The sequence below is a fragment of the Xenopus laevis genome, chromosome 9_10S (genome assembly GCF_017654675.1).
Source record: "Xenopus laevis strain J_2021 chromosome 9_10S, Xenopus_laevis_v10.1, whole genome shotgun sequence".
Lineage (NCBI taxonomy): Eukaryota > Metazoa > Chordata > Amphibia > Anura > Pipidae > Xenopus > Xenopus laevis.
In genome coordinates this window covers 114,879,517-114,899,220 of record NC_054388.1, presented here as the reverse complement: position 1 = coordinate 114,899,220, position 19,704 = coordinate 114,879,517, and the positions used below count along the sequence as shown (strand labels likewise).

General features: G+C 39.5%; 2 protein-coding genes across 5 annotated transcripts in view; one reads left to right on the top strand and one right to left on the bottom strand.

Annotated features, from left to right (window-relative positions):
• The window catches only part of XB5772961.L (Gastrula zinc finger protein XlCGF53.1 L homeolog), a 579,535-nt gene that overhangs the window by 173,584 nt on the left and 386,247 nt on the right, over nucleotides 1-19,704 (top strand). The gene's annotated exons all lie outside the window — the stretch shown is intronic.
• Nucleotides 1-19,704, bottom strand: part of LOC108704196 (oocyte zinc finger protein XlCOF7.1-like) — a 28,483-nt gene that overhangs the window by 3,229 nt on the left and 5,550 nt on the right. The window contains 3 exon segments of the mRNA XM_041578129.1: nucleotides 1,867-1,990; nucleotides 2,080-2,133; nucleotides 18,607-18,784. Of these exon segments, the coding sequence (XP_041434063.1) occupies nucleotides 1,867-1,990; nucleotides 2,080-2,133; nucleotides 18,607-18,784 (356 nt within the window).

The following is a 19,704-nucleotide window of genomic DNA, read 5'->3' as shown; positions in this document are numbered from 1 at the left end:
TCAAATGTTGAAAAAAGTTGGAGAGCAACATAAGCATGCAAAAAGTTCCAGGGGTGCTAAGTATGGGCTGTAATTTGCTATTGGTCCAACCAAAACTCAAAGCCAGGAATTCAAAATTAAACACTTGCTTTGAGGCCACTTGGAGCAACATCCAATGGGTTGCTGAGCAACATGTTTCTCGTAGACCACTGGTTAGGGACCAATCCTAGGTAACAAGCAGAGCAGCAAGACGTGGAACTTACCCCAAGGGCTCAGAACAGAGACAGCCTTGTAGAAGTAATGCGTCTGCTGCAGTTTACCCTTCTTTCACTAGCGTTTACCGCCATGAAAGATTTTCTGTACAATCAAGCCCGGATACAGATCCATTTTGGACTCATCAGGACATGCCCCTTCAAAAAAATATAAGGTTTCCTGTGGAAATCTTATACTACGCAAAAATTCTATTATATTTTGAAAGGTCAGGACAAAAATTCTATTATATTTTGAAAGGTCAGGATTTGACATTTTGGTTAGGCAAAATGCCGGCCGTTTTTGAATCATTTTGTGTTCGCTCACTTTAGGGGCATTTTCTAAGGGGAAACCTAGGAAAACTATACATTTGTTTATACAGGAAAAACTGAATGAATGAAAATCCAACTGATTTGGAAAGCCTTATGTCTTTCGAACGTGCCAATACCAGATATGTATAGTATTAGGGAGAGTTAGGACTTTTGTACAGCAAAAACTCCCGGCAGTATATTACCAAATTTAGAAAGCACTATGGCATAAAAAGGCATACTTTAGATTCCAAGGCCAAAAAATCCTGAAACAGTAGGTTTACCCCAGAAAACCATATATTTTTGAAAAGTAAACATACTGCGAATTCCAAAATGGGTAACTAGGTCTCTCTACCCAACATCAAAGCTTGTCTGAACACAGCGGTTTTAATAAAAATGTATCAAAATTCTGAAAAATCAAGGTTTTAATTTGCTGCTCTGTATTTCCCACACTGTATTAGGTACCAATAAAAAACACCCTGAATATGATTGCCAGGGGTCCACTGAATAGTTTGGTGCCCACTGTGCATAGGTTTACCAAAGTATCTGGCATTTAGAGACACCAAAATGGATATATAGCAGACAAAATGTCCATGGGCACAACGAAGTAAAGAACAAAGCGAGATGGTATAAAATCACTAAAATCCAACAAAACCACAAAAATCAATACTTTTTTTTTCCCGCCTAGTATAATTAGCAGTCAGAATCACAGTTTGAATATTTTAGTATGGCCAAATAGGTTTTACGGACAGAAATAAGCTAACCACACCTACGCCAAACCTAAATGCAATAAAATGGCTAAAAATGCACCAAAATCACTGAAATTGTGATATAAACACAAACATAACATACAAAAGGTATTGCACAGTGCAATTAGCGAATACGCTATTCACAGTGGCAATTAGTTTTTCAGGCATAAAAACAGACGATGCGATATAAGAGACAAATTAGTGTTTGTAGGTGTGTACAATTGGCAAATTGCATGTTGTGTGCGTGTGAATGTGTGAAACCCCATGATCTTCCAAAATTGTATGTATGTGTGTGTGTAGTATGAATGTGTGTGTGTGTAGTATGAATATAAGTGTGTATTGTTAAAATAAGTGTGTGTGTGTTTGGCACTAACCTGGGTTTTTTTACTTTAGGGTTTGTTTCTCCTTTAATAGAGCATAAATGATTAAAAAAAGATCAGTATGCTATCTCAGTGTCTGTGCCACTTGCTATTAACTGGGTATAAAGAGATGAATAACATTCTTCCAGGTATCGCTGAACCGACCAATCATCTTGAATAGATTCTGTGATCTGCATATGATAAAAAGCAACAATTACTCACCCAGTGGGTGGAGCTGCTGTGGCTCCTCCTTCATCCCTTCCTCATAAAGGTCCTTGTTTCCTTTTATATAGTCCCACTCGTCCAAGGAAAAATAGATGGAAACATGATGAGTCCTTATGGCAACCTGTCACACACAATGTTCCAGTCATCCCCCAGCCAGAGAAAGGGATTATCATCCACTGTTACTAAACAATAAGGGGCCGCTGTACCCACCTCTCCAGTCAGCAGCTGGATGATGTTGGACATGAGTTCCAGGATCTTCTTGTCATTCTTGTTATTTTCCTTCTGTATGACGGAGCCAGGGGCATGCAGGGCCCCCCCATCATCTGACTTCTTCCTAGGGATGTAGTGCTAAATATTGAAAGGAAGAGAGAATGGTGTTTGAGCTGCAGAGAGACCCCCTTTGTACAGACAGACAGTCTCTTGTCAGTGTGCCAGTCACAGTGCCCCTCACCTCTCCAGTCAGCAGATAGATCATCTCCAGTGTCAGATTCACCATTCTCTCCTTCTTCCCCCGCTCCTCCTCCTCCTCATTTTTATCCTTCTTCTTCTTCTTCCCCTTCATCCCTGTGTCACTCGCTTCCTCCCACATTCCCATTGGCTCCTCGTGGGAGGGACTGACCTGGAAGTGACCCTGGAATTAAGCACTTACACATTTCTATACAGGATTATTCCCAGCAATATCTCCCAAAACATTTACAGGGGCCCACACCTACCACTCATATAGTGGTCCTAACTATTAAGCTCTGGTCATATTTTTCATAGGCTGGAACCTCCCTACATGGTTATTTCACAAGATCATTGGTCTTAATCATGGGCTTGATCCTGTCTCGTTATTAGCTTTTATATGAGAGAGAAACTGCAAAGACTAAACTTGTAGCTGGGTATACAGCCAGCAAGAAGTGGAGCAGATGGGTGGGACTAGTAGGATTTGTAGGGGAAATTTTTTAAAAAGAAACTTAAACAATATACTTTTCTCTGCACATTCCTTCTAGATCTAGAGGAGCATAATACACGGGCACTTATTTACACAATATGTCTCCTTTAAGAACAGGAGCAGTACAGGTATGGGAACTGTTATTCATAAAGCTATGGACCTGGGGTCTTCCGGTTAAGGGATCTTTCTGTAACTGGGATGGCCACACCTTAAGTCCACTTAAAAAAGCATTTAAAGGAGACATAGGATAAATGAAAAAACACTAACTTTGTAGGCAATAAGTAATTTATGGTGTTGTTTTTAATATGGAGCTAAAATTAGTATTATCTTTAAAAATAGCCCCTTTATTGGAGCTCCCTATAGATGTTCTCTGGTCCCTGTCTGTGTTTCAAATGAGGGGTGGGCGTGTCCTAATGGTCCCTGCGGGGACAGCCAATCACAGCCCTGCAGTCACACAAGCACAGACAGGCTTCAGTTCCCTATCAGGTCCTGCTAGCTGCTGATTGGTTCCTGTCCTACAGTGCAGTGAGCCGAGTGCACAGCTTGGGAATTCAGGGAGCAGCAAGTGGAAGAGAAGGGAGGGATTATTAGGGTTTTTGCAGAAATATTCAATAAATCAGCCTGAAACACTACTTTTTTAAGCACAATTCTTATATATCTAAAGGAGTATAACACACTGGTACATTCTTATTTTTTTGTTCAGTGTAAAAATAAAAACTGGGTAAATAGACAGGCTGTGCAAAATAAAAAATGTATCTAATATAGTTAGTTAGCCAAAAATGTAAAGTATAAAGGCTGGAGTGATTTGATGTATAACATAATAGCCAGAACACTACTTCCTGCTTTTCAGCTCTCTTGGTTTACACTGACTGGTTACCCTGGCTACCAGGCAGTAACCAATCAGAGACTTGAGGGGGGGGGGCACATGGGTCATATCTGTTGCTTTTGAATCTGAGCTGAATGCTGAGGATCAATTACAAACTCACTGAACAGTTATGTCCCATGTGGCCCCCCTTATAGTCACTGACTAACTCAGAGTTAGAGAGCTGAAAAGCAGGAAGTATTCTGGCTATTATGTTACACATCCACTCACTCCAGCCTTTATACATTACATTCTAACTAACTATATTAGATACATTGTTTTTATTTTGCACAGACTATTTACCCAGTTTTAATTTTTACACTGAACTGTTCCTTTAAACATTAATATAACCCAATGGGATTGTTTTGCCCCCAAAAATTATTAATCATATATAAACTGCAGTAATGTCCTTCCCTTCCATTTCTATTGGCCTCAATGTGCCCCAATCCCCCCTCCCATCCCCCAAGCCTCCCCCTTATGTCACCACAGACTCAGCCTATTGTTATCCCTACTATTCCCCCACTCTCCCTACCTGCTCCCCAGTATGTATAGCTGCCCCCCACACAGCTCCAGTCTGTATCATCCCCTCAGGCTGCAGGACTTGCTCACAAATAGCAATTCACTTGTGCTGCCTGGAGCTGCTGCTGCTGCTGCTGATCCCTTACTCACCTCACTGGTTTCCTACAGTGTTGTGGCTCTGCTGGAGGAAGTGACGAGAGGGAGAGGAGCTGGGACACTTGCTCATTGGCTGGGAGTGGAATGTGGGCGGTACAGAGAGCAGCAGAGAAGAATGATTGGATTAGAAAGCACAAGGGAGGGACAAAGAGTTAGGGACAGAGGGAAAACTCACAGACTGTTGTGTAAGTGTAAATATAACTTTATATAACTGTAAACTATAACTGTTATGGAAATGTAAAAAAAAACGTGTCTTCTCAGGAAACAGGAGGACTTATTAGCAGCACAAAAACTAGTAACTATGGCAACCCCTCAGCAATAGCTGCAACTGATGTGTGTGGGGTTAAGATTTAACATGTGCCTGGGAGTGGATTGTGACTGCACACACAGCAGATCAGGAGCAGTAATTGATTACATAGGTGAGAGCCAAAGAGCTTACAAGTGAGTACAGCGAGGCAGGAATCCATGTAACCAGCGATCTAGCAGGACTTGGAAGAAGTTGCAACTGAGCAAAATCCAGTTTAGTCAGGAAATGTCCAGTTTTGGGGAGCAAGAGGTACCCCATTGTCTAAATAGCATTACACAGGCTTTATAGGGGTACTTCAGTTATCTTTTAATAAGCAACCATTCATTTGGTCTTCATTATTTATCAAATTATTTGCATTCTTCTTCTGACTCTTACCAGCGTTCAATAGGGGTCACTGACCCCACCTAAGGCTACAAAATGTAATGTTATTGCTACTTTTTATTACTATTCAGGCCCTCTCTTATTCCAGTATCTAATTCAAATCAATGCCCGGTTGCTGGGGTAATTTGGACATTAGCAACCAAACTGCTGAAACTGCTGAATAAAAAGCTAAATAACTAAAAAAAAAACACAGATAATTAAAAAATGAAAACCAATTCCAAATTGTCTCAGAATATCTCTCTCTAAATTATAAAAATGTAAACAATTCTTTTAATTGAACAATTTTTCAAACAGTTTCATATTTGTAGGATGAGAGAATAAAGCAGGAGAGCTATGGCAGATTTAGGAGACATATAGGATACATGAAAAACCCTAATTTTGTAGGCAATTATAAGTAATATATGGTGTAGCTTTTACCTGGTGCTACAAATTAATATTATCTTTAAAAATAGCCCCTTTATTGGAGCTCCCTATAGATGTTCTCTGGTCCCTGTCTGTGTTTTAACACATTTGATCCACAACAATTATCAACAGTATCAGCACAATCCATCTCTCATATTAACAATCATTCCTGTCCAAATAAGGCAGCTTCTCTCTACAACGATTCTCTTTCAACTGCTCTTGACTCCCTTGCACCTTCTACCACCCAGCACAGCCGACCAGCTAAACCCCAACCCTGGCACACTGGTGTAACACATAGGGTTGCCACATGGCTGGCATTTAATCGGACTGACCAGTAAAAATGATGGTTGATCCCAATGTTATTAATACGGAATAAAGATAAATATATAGGAAGGTCAGTGATCCCAATGTTATTAATAGGGAATAAAGATAAATATATAGGAAGGTCAGTGATCCCAATGTTATTAATAGGGAATAAAGATAACTATATAGGAAGGTCAGTGATCCCAATGTTATTAATAGGGAATAAAGATAAATATATAGGAAGGCCAGTGATCCCAATGTTATTAATAGGGAATAAAGATAAATATATAGGAAGGTCAGTGATCCCAATGTTATTAATAGGGAATAAAGATAAATATATAGGAAGGTCAGTGATCCCAATGTTATTAATAGGGAATAAAGATAAATATATAGGAAGGTCAGTGATCCCAATGTTATTAATAGGGAATAAAGATAAATATATAGGAAGGTCAGCGATCCCAATGTTATTAATAGGGAATAAAGATAAATATATAGGAAGGTCAGCGATCCCAATGTTATTAATAGGGAATAAAGATAAATATATAGGAAGGCCAGTGATCCCAATGTTATTAATAGGGAATAAAGATAAATATATAGGAAGGTTAGTGATCCCAATGTTATTAATAGGGAATAAAGATAAATATATAGGAAGGTCAGTGATCCCAATGTTATTAATAGGGAATAAAGATAAATATATAGGAAGGTCAGTGATCCCAATGTTATTAATAGGGAATAAAGATAAATATATAGGAAGGTCAGTGATCCCAATGTTATTAATAGGGAATAAAGATAAATATATAGGAAGGCCAGTGATCCCAATGTTATTAATAGGGAATAAAGATAAATATATAGGAAGGTCAGTGATCCCAATGTTATTAATAGGGAATAAAGAGAAATATATAGGAAGGTCAGTGATCCCAATGTTATTAATAGGGAATAAAGAGAAATATAGAGGAAGGTCAGTGATCCCAATGTTATTAATAGGGAATAAAGATAAATATATAGGAAGGTCAGTGATCCCAATGTTATTAATAGGGAATAAAGATAAATATATAGGAAGGTCAGTGATCCCAATGTTATTAATAGGGAATAAAGAGAAATATATAGGAAGGTCAGTGATCCCAATGTTATTAATAGGGAATAAAGAGAAATATATAGGAAGGTCAGTGATGCCAATGTTATTAATAGGGAATAAAGATAAATATATAGGAAGGTCAGTGATGCCAATGTTATTAATAGGGAATAAAGATAAATATATAGGAAGGTCAGTGATCCCAATGTTATTAATAGGGAATAAAGATAAATATATAGGAAGGTCAGTGATCCCAATGTTATTAATAGGGAATAAAGATAAATATATAGGAAGGTCAGTGATCCCAATGTTATTAATAGGGAATAAAGATAAATATATAGGAAGGTCAGTGATCCCAATGTTATTAATAGGGAATAAAGATAAATATATAGGAAGGTCAGTGATCCCAATGTTATTAATAGGGAATAAAGATAAATATATAGGAAGGTCAGTGATTTCATCATCATTTATTTATATAGCGCTGTCAAGATACGCAGTGCTTTACTGCAGTTATAGCAAACAGGGAATAAATAGGGAATAAAGATAAATATATCCCAGTGTTATTAATAGGGAATAAAGATGAATATATAGGAAGGCCGGTATTTTTTGCAGAAAAGGTGGCAACCCTAGTCTAACTCGGTACCTCAGAAAAATTGGAGACAAAAAGGAACACCAAGAGCCCCAATAGTGTAATATGTTTTAACAAGGAGTAATGGTAGAGTAAACAAGTTAATACTCACAAACCAGGGTTACCGCTAGGCAACCACTGTATAGGCAAGTGGGGAAATTATCCTGACCCCACTCAGGAATAAGAAGTCGCTCTCTGTAAAAGAAGAAAGTGGGGATGATACCCCTCCACTCGGGGTGGACTCGATATGGTAGTAAAACAAAACAGAGGCGCCAAAAGGATAAAAATAGCTAAAAGCACTTAAAAACCCAATGGGTAATTCAGAGGAGGTAGTAATAAACTTACCTCCTCCAAGCAGACACCAACAAAAGTGGTAATTTTCAATAGTAGTTTATTCACAAAACTGTATTGCAACGCGTTTCGCAGGCATTTCCTGCTTCATCAGGCAATATGGAGCGGGAGCAAAAACCAACTAAAAAAATACAGAGACAGGCAAATTTATAAAATATTATTATATACAGCTGTTCAGATTATGGGTAAGTGTGCATACTAAGTGATGCCCTTGGGCCAAGGATATGGGAGGGAGGGGAAACAAGGGGAGGAGAAATAGTTCACAGCATGGGAAAACAAGTGCTTTCCTCCAATTAGTCACACGATATAACACGCCCAGGCATCCTCAAGCAGCACAGAGGCGCCTGGTGTGTTTATACAAAGACACTGGTAAGATTATAGCTATTCCTTCTTAAAAGTTATTGATTCCCCCTTGTTTTAGTCATTTGTGCTGCATCCCCTTGTTTTAAATATACCTTAGTTCACTAATTTATGTCTCCCACATAGTTTAATTTTATGTTTCCTACCCAGATACTTTGTTTCTCATTTAGACTAATATATACCAGCAGCCTATTCCCCATATCCATCAGCATTTGCTTCCCCATGCTGTGAATTTTTCCTCTTTCCCTTGTTTTCCCTTCCCCCGCATACTTCCCATTAATTAGTCACACTATATAACACGCTCAGGCGTCCTCAAGCAGCACAGAGGCGCCTGGCGTGTTTATATAAAGACACTGGTAAGTTTTTTTCACTTTATCTTAATTTCATTGATTTCTTTTGTTGGTTTAGTCATCTGTGCTACATCCCCTGGTTTTAAATATACCTTAGGTTACATTCTTTATTATGTTACTATTGTATGTCCCCTATTATGTCTCCCACCAAGATACTTGGTTCCCAATTTAGATAATATATACTAGTAGCCTATCCCCCATGTCCATCAGCACTTGTTTTCCCATGCTGTGAACTATTTCTCCTCCCCTTGTTTCCCCTCCCTCCCATATCCTTGGCCCAAGGGCATCACTTAGTATGCACACTTACCCATAATCTGAACAGCTGTATATAATAATATTTTATAAATTTGCCTGTCTCTGTATTTTTTTAGTTGGTTTTTGCTCCCGCTCCATATTGCCTGATGAAGCAGGAAATGCCTGCGAAACGCGTTGCAATACAGTTTTGTGAATAAACTACTATTGAAAATTACCACTTTTGTTGGTGTCTGCTTGGAGGAGGTAAGTTTATTACTACCTCCTCTGAATTACCCATTGGGTTTTTAAGTGCTTTTAGCTATTTTTATCCTTTTGGCGCCTCTGTTTTGTTTTACTACCATCGGTACCTCAGAAGATGTAGTAGATCAGCTGAACGATGGTTGAGAAAGCCACAAACTGATCCTGACTTCATCCACTTCAAATCCATGCTCTCCTGCTACAATCGAGCTTTATCATTAGCTAAAGAACAATACTTCTCTTCTTTAATCTCCACTCTGTCCTCTAAACCACAGCAACTGTATGTCACATTTAACTCACTCCTATGCCCCCCTCCACCCATTAATATAACTGCTCAAGATCTTGCTCATTTCTTAATGAAAAATTGATCCAATTAGACTGAGCATACCGTCTAACTAACGTGCAGTCCACTCACATCCACTTTACACTCCTTCACTAGATGAAGTTAGTAAACTTCTAACCTGCTCAAAACCCACCACCTGCTCCCTCGACCCCATACCCTCTCGCCTCCTCTATCCAATCTCTGATACTGTAGAACGATGTACAGATACACCTGCATCTGCAGCAAGATGTTCTTGCCGGTCTTTGGAGGTGATCTTTGGGTTGTCTGTAACCATTCTCACAATCCTCCGCATATGCTGCTCCTTTTCTAGGCCTGCCAGACCTGGGTTTTACAGCAACTGTGCCTGTGGCCTTCCATTTCCTCATTCCATTCCTTACAGTTGGAACTGACAGTTTAATAAACCTCTGAGATGCTGTTGTTTTCAGATCTTTTGAGAGTTGCTTTGCGGATCCTATGCTGTCACTCTTCAGGGGAGAGTCACACAGAAGCACAAATTGGTCACCTTAAATATCTTTTCTCGTGATTGGACACACTTGCCTATGACTTTCAAGGCTTAACGAGCTAATCCAACCGATTTGGTGTTGCCAGTAATCAGTAGTGATGGGCGAATTTGCGCCGTTTCGCTTCGCCGTAAAATTCGCGAATTTCGCGTGAAATTCGCGAAACGGTGAAAAATTTGCGAAACGGCGCCGGCGCCCATTTTTGACGCCGGCGTCCGTTTTTCGGAAAAAATTTTTTTGACGCCGGCGAATTATTACTGCGAATTCGCCGCGAATTCGCGCCTGGCGAATAAATTCGCCCATCACTAGTAATCAGTATTGAGCAGTTACATGCATTCAAAATTACAAGGGTACCCACATTTTTGCACAGCCAGTTTTTCACATTTCATACAACTGAATACTCCTTCACTAAAAATCTTTGTTCAGAAAACACCCCAGTATTCAGATGTTCCTGGGAAATGAAAGTCATACCACTGTTATCTTTTTTGTTGAAAATTGAGAACATTTTTATGCAGGCTGTTAGGGGTTCCTAAACTTTTTCATATGACTTTATATATGAAGCTTTTTACTAACTGGCAAACTGCGAATAACGATGAAAGACATGGCATGAAAAACATAAATTTTATGGATGGGAACACAATATATTAATTTTAAAAACCACTTGCTGTCTTTTAGAAAATGACGGAAGCAGGAAAGTATGTCTTATCTGCGTAGATGTAAATTTTTGGCTGGATGGAGAGTCTCCTCCCACCAACAACAGTCCCTTATGTTTTTCCAGCAAACCTGAATTTCTTTTAGCGTAAGAAGTGTCTCCATGTTGCCCAGTTGGTAAGGGAGCAGTTAAGGAGAGGAGCAGTATTACTAATATTTCAGTTCTATTCCCCTCTGGCCACTTACACCTGCCAGGCACCACCCTCCAACGCTATATTTACTGCAGCCCACCATGCACTAACCAGGTGGGACATTAGATACAACTTTATTGTCATTACACATGTATAAATACAGGGTAACAAAATGTTGTTTAGCATCCAATCAGCAGTGGAAGAAGCAGCAAATGCAATATCTATAAATATATATATGTAATATTCAATATAGTGCAATGTACTGTAAAATGCAATGTCATTTGTAGTAGATTATGTACAAATAAATAGGGAGCAATATGAACAGGTGTACAATTGACAATATAAAAACGACACCTATGTGGGTAACCAGAGAAGGAATTCTATATCCTCTATGAACGGCACTTCTTTTATATAGAAATGAACGACAAAGTGGAAAGGAGGGACTGGCTTGATGACCTTGTTTATCAGGAATTGGCATTGATAAAAGATTATGCTGATATCAGGGAATTTGAAGAACGATACAATGAAGCACCGAGGGTACGTGCACAGCATTTATGTCATTTCCTGGGGTACTTGGTACTGTAGGTCCAAAAGACTCTGTTACCCCCCAGTACAGTCGGTGGGGAGGAACAGAAAGCCTCCCAAACAACTTTATTTTGTTACCCAAGTGACCAGGGAACTGTTAGGGGATGTGATCCCAATCAAGGTGATATCCCACTGGATGCAATCTATTCTATCCAGCACTATCCAGCCAGATATAATTGTTATAGAGACAAGGCATTCAGAAGAGTGTTGTGAATTGGCACAGGCTGCGGCCCTACCACCTAAATCGTCGTAGTGATGGGCAAATTTCTCCTGTTTCACTTTGCGTGAACCCCTTGTATCACAATACACATAATTGCCCCCCCCGAGACCCTATACAAGAGATATGTACTATCTGGATCCTACATTCAGACTAAATTGGCATGCTTCCCAAATGGCACCCATTGGCCCAGCAGTATTAGTTGTGATTGGCACCATTAACTCATGGCAAAATTGGTCCTTATAATGGCCCGCCTGCCTTATCACGTGATTGGCCCCTATTGGAAGCTGCCTTTGTGGTTGGCAGAAGGAATCAAACCCTGCTCTGCATTTACGACAGGGGCTGTTCCCTTTCTGGATTACAAAGGTGGCTGTTAAGACTTTCAATTTGTTAGGTAATTCAATTGTTTGTTGGGTGGTCCCTCACTCCAAAGTCATCGAAGCTCTATCCAACAGAGTCAGTGGCACCGTCCAAGCCACACAATATCCAAGGTATAGGCAAAAGTTCACTCTGGAGAGCCAATTTAAATTCAGTGTATTTTATTCAGACACACAACATGTTTCAGACAGACATGTCCTTCATCAGGTGCTAATTACAATGTGTATTCACTCCAACTATTTATTAACCCCATTCACCAGCAAGTTTGTCAGCTCCCCCACTCAGGCCAGACAAACATAATAAGATAAAAACAATACCAAGCAGAATACTGCCATCTTGTGGCCTATTCATAAAAGGCATAAAAACAATTGCACCAATAGTATACAAAGTATCAATGAGAACGTAAGTCACATAAATAGTAACAATAAATAGTACAAAAGTCATCATATTGAAATAGTTACAATAAATAGTACAAAAAGTATCCGATAAAGGAGATAGTATCAAAATGGTTTCAAAGTCCTACCCTTAAGATATATTCGATCCAGATTCATGTCAATCATTTTTCAGTAATCTTTCAGTAAGTAGAAATAGCAATCTAAGGAAAGCAACAGTATGATAGTTATAAAAAGCACTTTAAGCTAAATGCATCATTTATCCCACATGGTTCTAATGTATTTAAAATATCGATCCACTTTCGCCTCACAAGAGAGAGGGTACAATGGAGAATTCCTCAGACGAATGCGCGATGATTAAAAATTGATAGAATTTCCCTTTTACAGGGAAATAGAAAAAAAGTATGACACCACTAAAAAAAGAACGTATACCTTTTGTATCTACATTTGGCCCTAAGAGTAAGGAAATTGAAAAAATGGTATATAGATATTGGCCAATGTTGCAGACAGATCCAATTTTAAACAGACATTGTAAGGAAAGGCCTATTTTTTCATATAAGAGAGGACAGAATTTGGCAGACAAATTGGTTAAATCTGATATTACACATACCAGGAACACTACCCGATTTATTGGTCCCCCTAAGATGGGAACCTTCCCCTGCTTAAATTGCAGTAATTGCAACTCTATAATTAAGGGAGCCTATGTGATACATCCTCTAAGGGGGAACAGATTACCGATCAAACATTATTGTACTTGTAATTCTGAATATGTGGTATATGGTTTAAAATGCCCATGTGGGAAGATGTACGTTGGTCAAACAAAAAGAAAAGTACGTATAAGGATAGGTGAACATAATCGATCGATTACAAATTATGACCCATCTAATATTAAAACCCACACCCCTGTAGGTAAACATTTTTTTGAACATAAACACAATAGTGCGAGTTTAAGATGGATTCAAGTGTTAGAGGAAATTAATTTGCCTTCACGTGGTGGTGATAGAAAAAGAATGCTCCTCCAATGTGAGGCAAAGTGGATCGATATTTTAAATACATTAGAACCATGGGGGATAAATGATGCATTTAGCTTAAAGTGCTTTTTATAACTATCATACTGTTGCTTTCCTTAGATTGCTATTTCTACTTACTGAAAGATTACTGAAAAATGATTGACATGAATCTGGATCGAATATATCTTAAGGGTAGGACTTTGAAACTATTTTGATACTATCTCCTTTATCGGATACTTTTTGTACTATTTATTGTAACTATTTCAATATGATGACTTTTGTACTATTTATTGTTACTATTTATGTGACTTACGTTCTCATTGATACTTTGTATACTATTGGTGCAATTGTTTTTATGCCTTTTATGAATAGGCCACAAGATGGCAGTATTCTGCTTGGTATTGTTTTTATCTAATTATGTTTGTCTGGCCTGAGTGGGGGAGCTGACGAACTTGCTGGTGAATGGGGTTAATAAATAGTTGGAGTGAATACACATTGTAATTAGCACCTGATGAAGGACATGTCTGTCTGAAACATGTTGTGTGTCTGAATAAAATACACTGAATTTAAATTGGCTCTCCAGAGTGAACTTTTGCCTATACTTTCAATTTGTTAGTCTTTTTACAGACATGGAGGATAACAGAGACTGCCCAGTTGTAAACCATCACAGGTGTCCCCACATTCTCCAGTAACCAACAATAGCACTGCCCAACCCTGGCATCATCCACAAGCTGAACTACTGAACGCCAGCTGGCTACCATCAACTGTTTAACCCTTTAGTGTACCACATATTGGACTATTTCCATCCGTCTTCCCACCAGCTTCATCCTTGGTCCCAACTCCATCTTATCAAAGCTGCTAGGCCCTAACAGTACATTCAGGCTTTGGACCCTACTATGCAGTAAATATACCCTGGCACTTTGAAAAATACCTTTTTTTTTTAAAAGTCCCATGTTTTTTTATGCTGCACACATGCACTTTCTTGTAATTTGTAACCCTTGTCTCACAGTCTTATACTGGTCCTGGAGGAACGTTGTTTTGTTTCACTGGGTACTGTTTTGATAAAACTCACTTGACTTGCGTAGGAGACTGGAAGCTTCAGCAAGTGAAACCCAAGGCCTGACACAGTTTTCAGCACAGAGAATAGAGACTGACATTGCCTTTAAGTTTAAATGCAGCTTTTCTGACTTTTATTTGGCACAAACACAAATCTTCAGCCCACTGGCTTCACATTGGGGATAACATTCGCTTCACATAAGCCTTAACCGTCCAATTCACCCCCTCACTGGGGTTAACTGTAACTCACGCTTTCCTCAGCCCTCAGTGGCTTTTGGTGGACTGCAAATCCCAGAATCCTCTCCGGGCCACACTCAAGACACACTGGTCTCCTGGGAGGGGTTTCTCTTTTCCTCTCCAGTCCTTTAGAGCTCTCTCTCGAACACAGGTCAGCAGAGGATCACTTCCCAGCTACACACAGGCACCTTCCTTAAAGCTGGCCATAGATGTTGAGATTTTTAAAAGATCAGATCCTGATCGTGAGACCACGATCTTCTCAGAACGATCGTACGAATTTACCATCAACTAAAAAGACCAATTTGGCAGGAAAACAAAGGGGAGCTGCCTGCTTGGCCCTGCAAACATAGATACATTGCACTGGGACCCACAAAGATCTTTTGACCTGGCCGATCAATTTCCCGACAGATGTCGGATGAAAAATTGTAAGATGTACGATCGTTCGAATCCCACTAAACGCACGATAATTTCGAAGGATTGGTCGGGCTTCCCTAAAAACAGTCGTTCGGCAAGAACAAGAGAGACTAAATGCCTTACCCTTTGTTACGAAATTTAGCGAGGGGGATACAAAGTAGCCAATATTATAAAGAAACATTGGCATATCCTTAGCATGGATAAAGATTTAAAAGATACGTAACCCTTTTGACACCCCTTTGTCTGTGTTACACTCCACGTGTGGCGCTTACCTTATGACATGGGACAAACCTGAGCCACTCCGCAGTGGTATTGGGAGAGACTGGGTACTGTCCCTTTAACCAGGATACTCACAAATCCTTTTTGGATATTCTAGAGCTCTCTTCAGGCGAGTCTAGAATTTTGTTTTTGGGTGACGGGTCCCCTTTAAGGAGTTTATCACTTGCAATAGCGTCAGTGCTGTTTTTCTATTAGAAAACATTAAAATGGTCTAAAAACCCATAGAATTTCCTAATGCTCTTTACAAAACCATCATAGGGATATGTTTTATTGGAAACAACTGTTCCCGGGGCTTTAAATATAGACATTGATATTAATAGTTTTTTATGAATATAGCATGTTTTAACTATTTATGCTTTTATGTAAATTCATTCTTTGTCCACCTTTTATGTAGTTTTATGCAAATCACTTTTATTTCTGCCCAATCAGAATGATTGAGGATGTTATGGCACAGGGTTAAAAAGGATAGTGTGAAAGTGATCTGCAAGCTTCTGATAAAGCGAGAACATTCACGAAACGCCATATGAAGACGCTTTGGAACTTAATTGTATGTGTGGATTAATTTATATACTGTTACTATAATAAAGGTCTTGAATATATCGTATTTGTCTGCCTGGAATGCTGTTGGTGTACTGTTTAACCTGTGAGGGGACCCATAGTGGTCCTACATTAACTAGAGGTTTGGATTGTTAAAGGGACCACCTGCCATTGACTTCTACATGATTTTGACAGATTTTAGATGGAGTATTTTTTGGATTCTAAGTTTTAGTAGCTTCAGAGCACAATCTCAAAGAATCTATTTTGTTTTCCTCTAAAAAGTTTTTTCCCCTTTAAAAACGCAACCAGAAAAATGTGAGGTTTAATAAATAGGCCCATAAAAGTTTGTGTAGCTGTGCAGAATTCCCGGCTCAATCCGTAGTGTCAAAGCTCAATATCCATTAAAGGGATACTGTGATGGGAATTTTTTTTTTCCCAAAATGAATCAGTGAATAGTGCTGCTCCAGCAGAATTCTGCACTGAAATCCATTTCTCAAAAGGGCAGATTTTTTTTATATTCAATTTTGAAATCTGACATGGGGCTAAACATATTGTCAGTTTCCCAGCTGCCCCCAGTCATGTGACTCTGATAAACTTCAATCACTCTTTACTGCTGTACTGCAAGTTGGAGTGATATCACCCCCTCCCTCACAATGGGAAGGTAACCAGATAACAGCTCCCTAACACAAGATAACAGCTGCCTGGTAGATCTAAAGCTGGCCATAGACGCAAAGATCTGATCGTACGATTCGAGGATTTGTACGATTTTCGGAACGTGTGTGGAGAGTCCCGACATTTTTCGTCCGGTGGAGATCGGTCGTTTGGTCAATGGGACAGGTTAGAAAATTTCTGTCGGCTGCGGATAATATCTCTGTGTGTATTGCTGATCGTACGATTTTCAGTGGGAGACTGTCACCAGCTTTGGTTGGACATAGATATCGTACGATTACTGTCAGGGGCAGAACATTGCTGATCTGTTCTTTAACTAATCTGACTGGTAAGACTTTGATCTGAATGGTTAGTGGCGGGTCGGGAGATGGGAAAGTCCTATTGTAAGATGATTTGTACGATCGGATCTTTGCATCTATGGCCAGCTTAAGAACAGCACTCAATAGTAAAATCCAGGTATCCCATTTTAATGGATATTGAGCTTTGACACTACGGATTGAGCCGGGAATTCTGCACAGAACTTTTATGATGTTTTGGACTTTTTAAATGAATCTCTACATTTATATACACTGCTTGCACTAATAATTTAATTGTATTTAATACTTGATTGTTATACGCCACAGTGGTAAGGGTTAACTGTGGTTCACATTTCTGATTGAGAGGTGGGACTTCCTGTATGACACTTTAAATCTCTTTCCCTTTGGTTTGTACACACTTGAAAAAGGGCCCTTGTTGCCCGAAACATGTCGTGTGGATGCACAATAAATACTAAATAGCAGCTATTCTGAGTTTTGCTGCTTCTTGATTCACTCACTCTACAATTTGTACATAAAGCAAATGTGATAAGGCTGTCAAAGAAACTTGTAGTGGGGAAAAGGTAATGTAACAACAAATAAAGTTGCGAACCTTTGAACAAGTGGGGGGATATCGCATACGGACATGGAAATGAGGTCGTCACTCCTGCCAGAATTAGAGAAAACACATTTGTGAAGCCAAAAGGAAACCAATACAGAGACTGTCCAGCGGGAGGAGCTACAATGACAACATTGAGGAGAGGCTGGGAAGTGCGGTCATGGAAAACATAACAGACGTGGTTCTTTTGGAAGCGCAAATATAAGAGAATGTTTGTGCCTTTTAATTGGTTTTGTTATTAATAGTTTTAAAGCCATTTTGCACGAGAATGTACTTTTACAGGTCCTGCTAGCTGCTGATTGGTTCCTGTCCTACAGTGCCGCCCACTCCCCTACACAGCCTGGGAAAGGAGGCAGCGGGAAGTGGAACAGGATTTTGCAGACATTTTCAATAATGTAACCAAAAACACAACTTTTTAAAGCACATTCCTTATATATCTAAGAGTAAAATGCACTGGTAGCTGGAGCCAAAAAGTAAGCGTCTGAAGGTAAGTTGCATCCGTGCACTTATTCTTCTAAAAAATTCTCTCCTTCTGAGCAGAACTAGGATATTGGGAACCGAGAGTTATTTGCTGTCAATTCAGCTCTAGAAAATGGCAACATCTTGTTGAAGGCATGCCACAGCCCATCACCATCTTTATCCACCACAAGAATCCTGAGAGATTGAATCCTCTGCAGGCTTGCTGGGCACTCTTCTTTACTCCGTTTCATTTTATCACTTATCATAATATAAAGATACTAGACATTAAGCCCGTTAAATTAACGGGCGCTAGAACATATCCGTGGGCAGGGCTGGGCCAAGGTAGTTTGGCACCCTAGGCAAGGACTTCAATTAGCGCCCCCCTCATGCTGTATTACCATTTCCCACCTTACCATTACAGTTTTTTAATATACATACCTTACAACACATTGATGAAACTTTTCATTTATATAAATATTGTCCCCAAATCTGTACCTGTGCCAGGAGTCAGCCTTAAATATGTCCCCAAATCTGTACCTGAGCCAGCAGTCAGCCATAAATATGCCCCAAATCTGTAATTGTTACAGGAGTCAGCCATAAATATGCCCCCAATTCTGTACCTGTACCAGTAGTCAGCCTTAAATATGCCCCCAAATCTGTACCTGTTGTGCCAGCAATAAACATTGCCCCCATGTACCTGTGCCAGCAGGAACCATCAAAAAAATAAGGCCAGCCCAGTCGTCTGATTTTCTCCAGCGCCAGTTATCTTCATTGCGCGCCGGCGCCACACCAACGCGCCAGCCCAGCTCTCCTCTTTACTGTTGGTGGTGACGTCGACTGGATGCGCCGCTTCCAACAGCGCATACACCACCGCTCGTTGAAAAGAAGTATGCCACTGGAGTAGGATCTCTGCAGGAGTAGGAGCACTTGCACTAACCTTCCGGAACCAATCGTGTGCAGCGCAGCATCTTAGAAAAGTCACACACGTGGGTCAAATTGCATAAAGCAACTTTTATAAAGGAAAAAAACAAACAAAAAAAAAACGGAGAAAATTCCCATTAAAAATGCGCCCCCTTATGAATGCGCCTACTCTGCCTACGCCTAGTTCCGGCCCTGTCCGTGGGGCACATGCGCAGTAGCGCAATCCCACGGACACAGGGACTGGACGCAGAGACACTTCAACTTTATTATATAGGATAGAAGCAGCCTTTGGCTTTGTGCTTTTATATAGTCATGGAACTCCTTGGTAACATTCTCATATTTTACAACAGGGGCACTTTTTAATAATACAGAGTCATGTGACAGAAATGACAACATTAAAAACGGATTATAACTGATGACATCACTAAGCACCATTTGTAAGGATATACTTTACAGGATATTCATGGCTTTTCTGTATTCCATAGATACAGTATATACACATACAGTATAAACTTTTTTTTTTTTTATACCTGAAAATGCTGCAGTCGATGTGATAATAGCAGAAAGCCAAGTCAAGTTTTTTTATTCGGGAAAGAACATGAGTAGCAGAAACAATAGCTTATCCAAAAGCAGTTCCTACACACCAATTTCACAACTAAAAAATACATTTATTGGTTCAAGAATAACATTTTAAACAAATAATAAAAACAACACCGTAAAAATCATGACAGAATCCATGTAAGTGTGAATAATCCCTGATAATGAGCCACTCAAAGGTTACACTTAGGGGCCCATTTACTTAGTTCGAGTGAAGAAATAGAGGAAAAATAGTTTGAATTTTGAATGTTTTTTTTGGCTACTTCAACCTTCGAATCGAACTAAAAGTCGTTTGACTATTCGATAGTCGAAGTACTGTCTCTTTAAAACATACTTCGACCCCCTAGTTCACCACCTAAAACCTACCGAG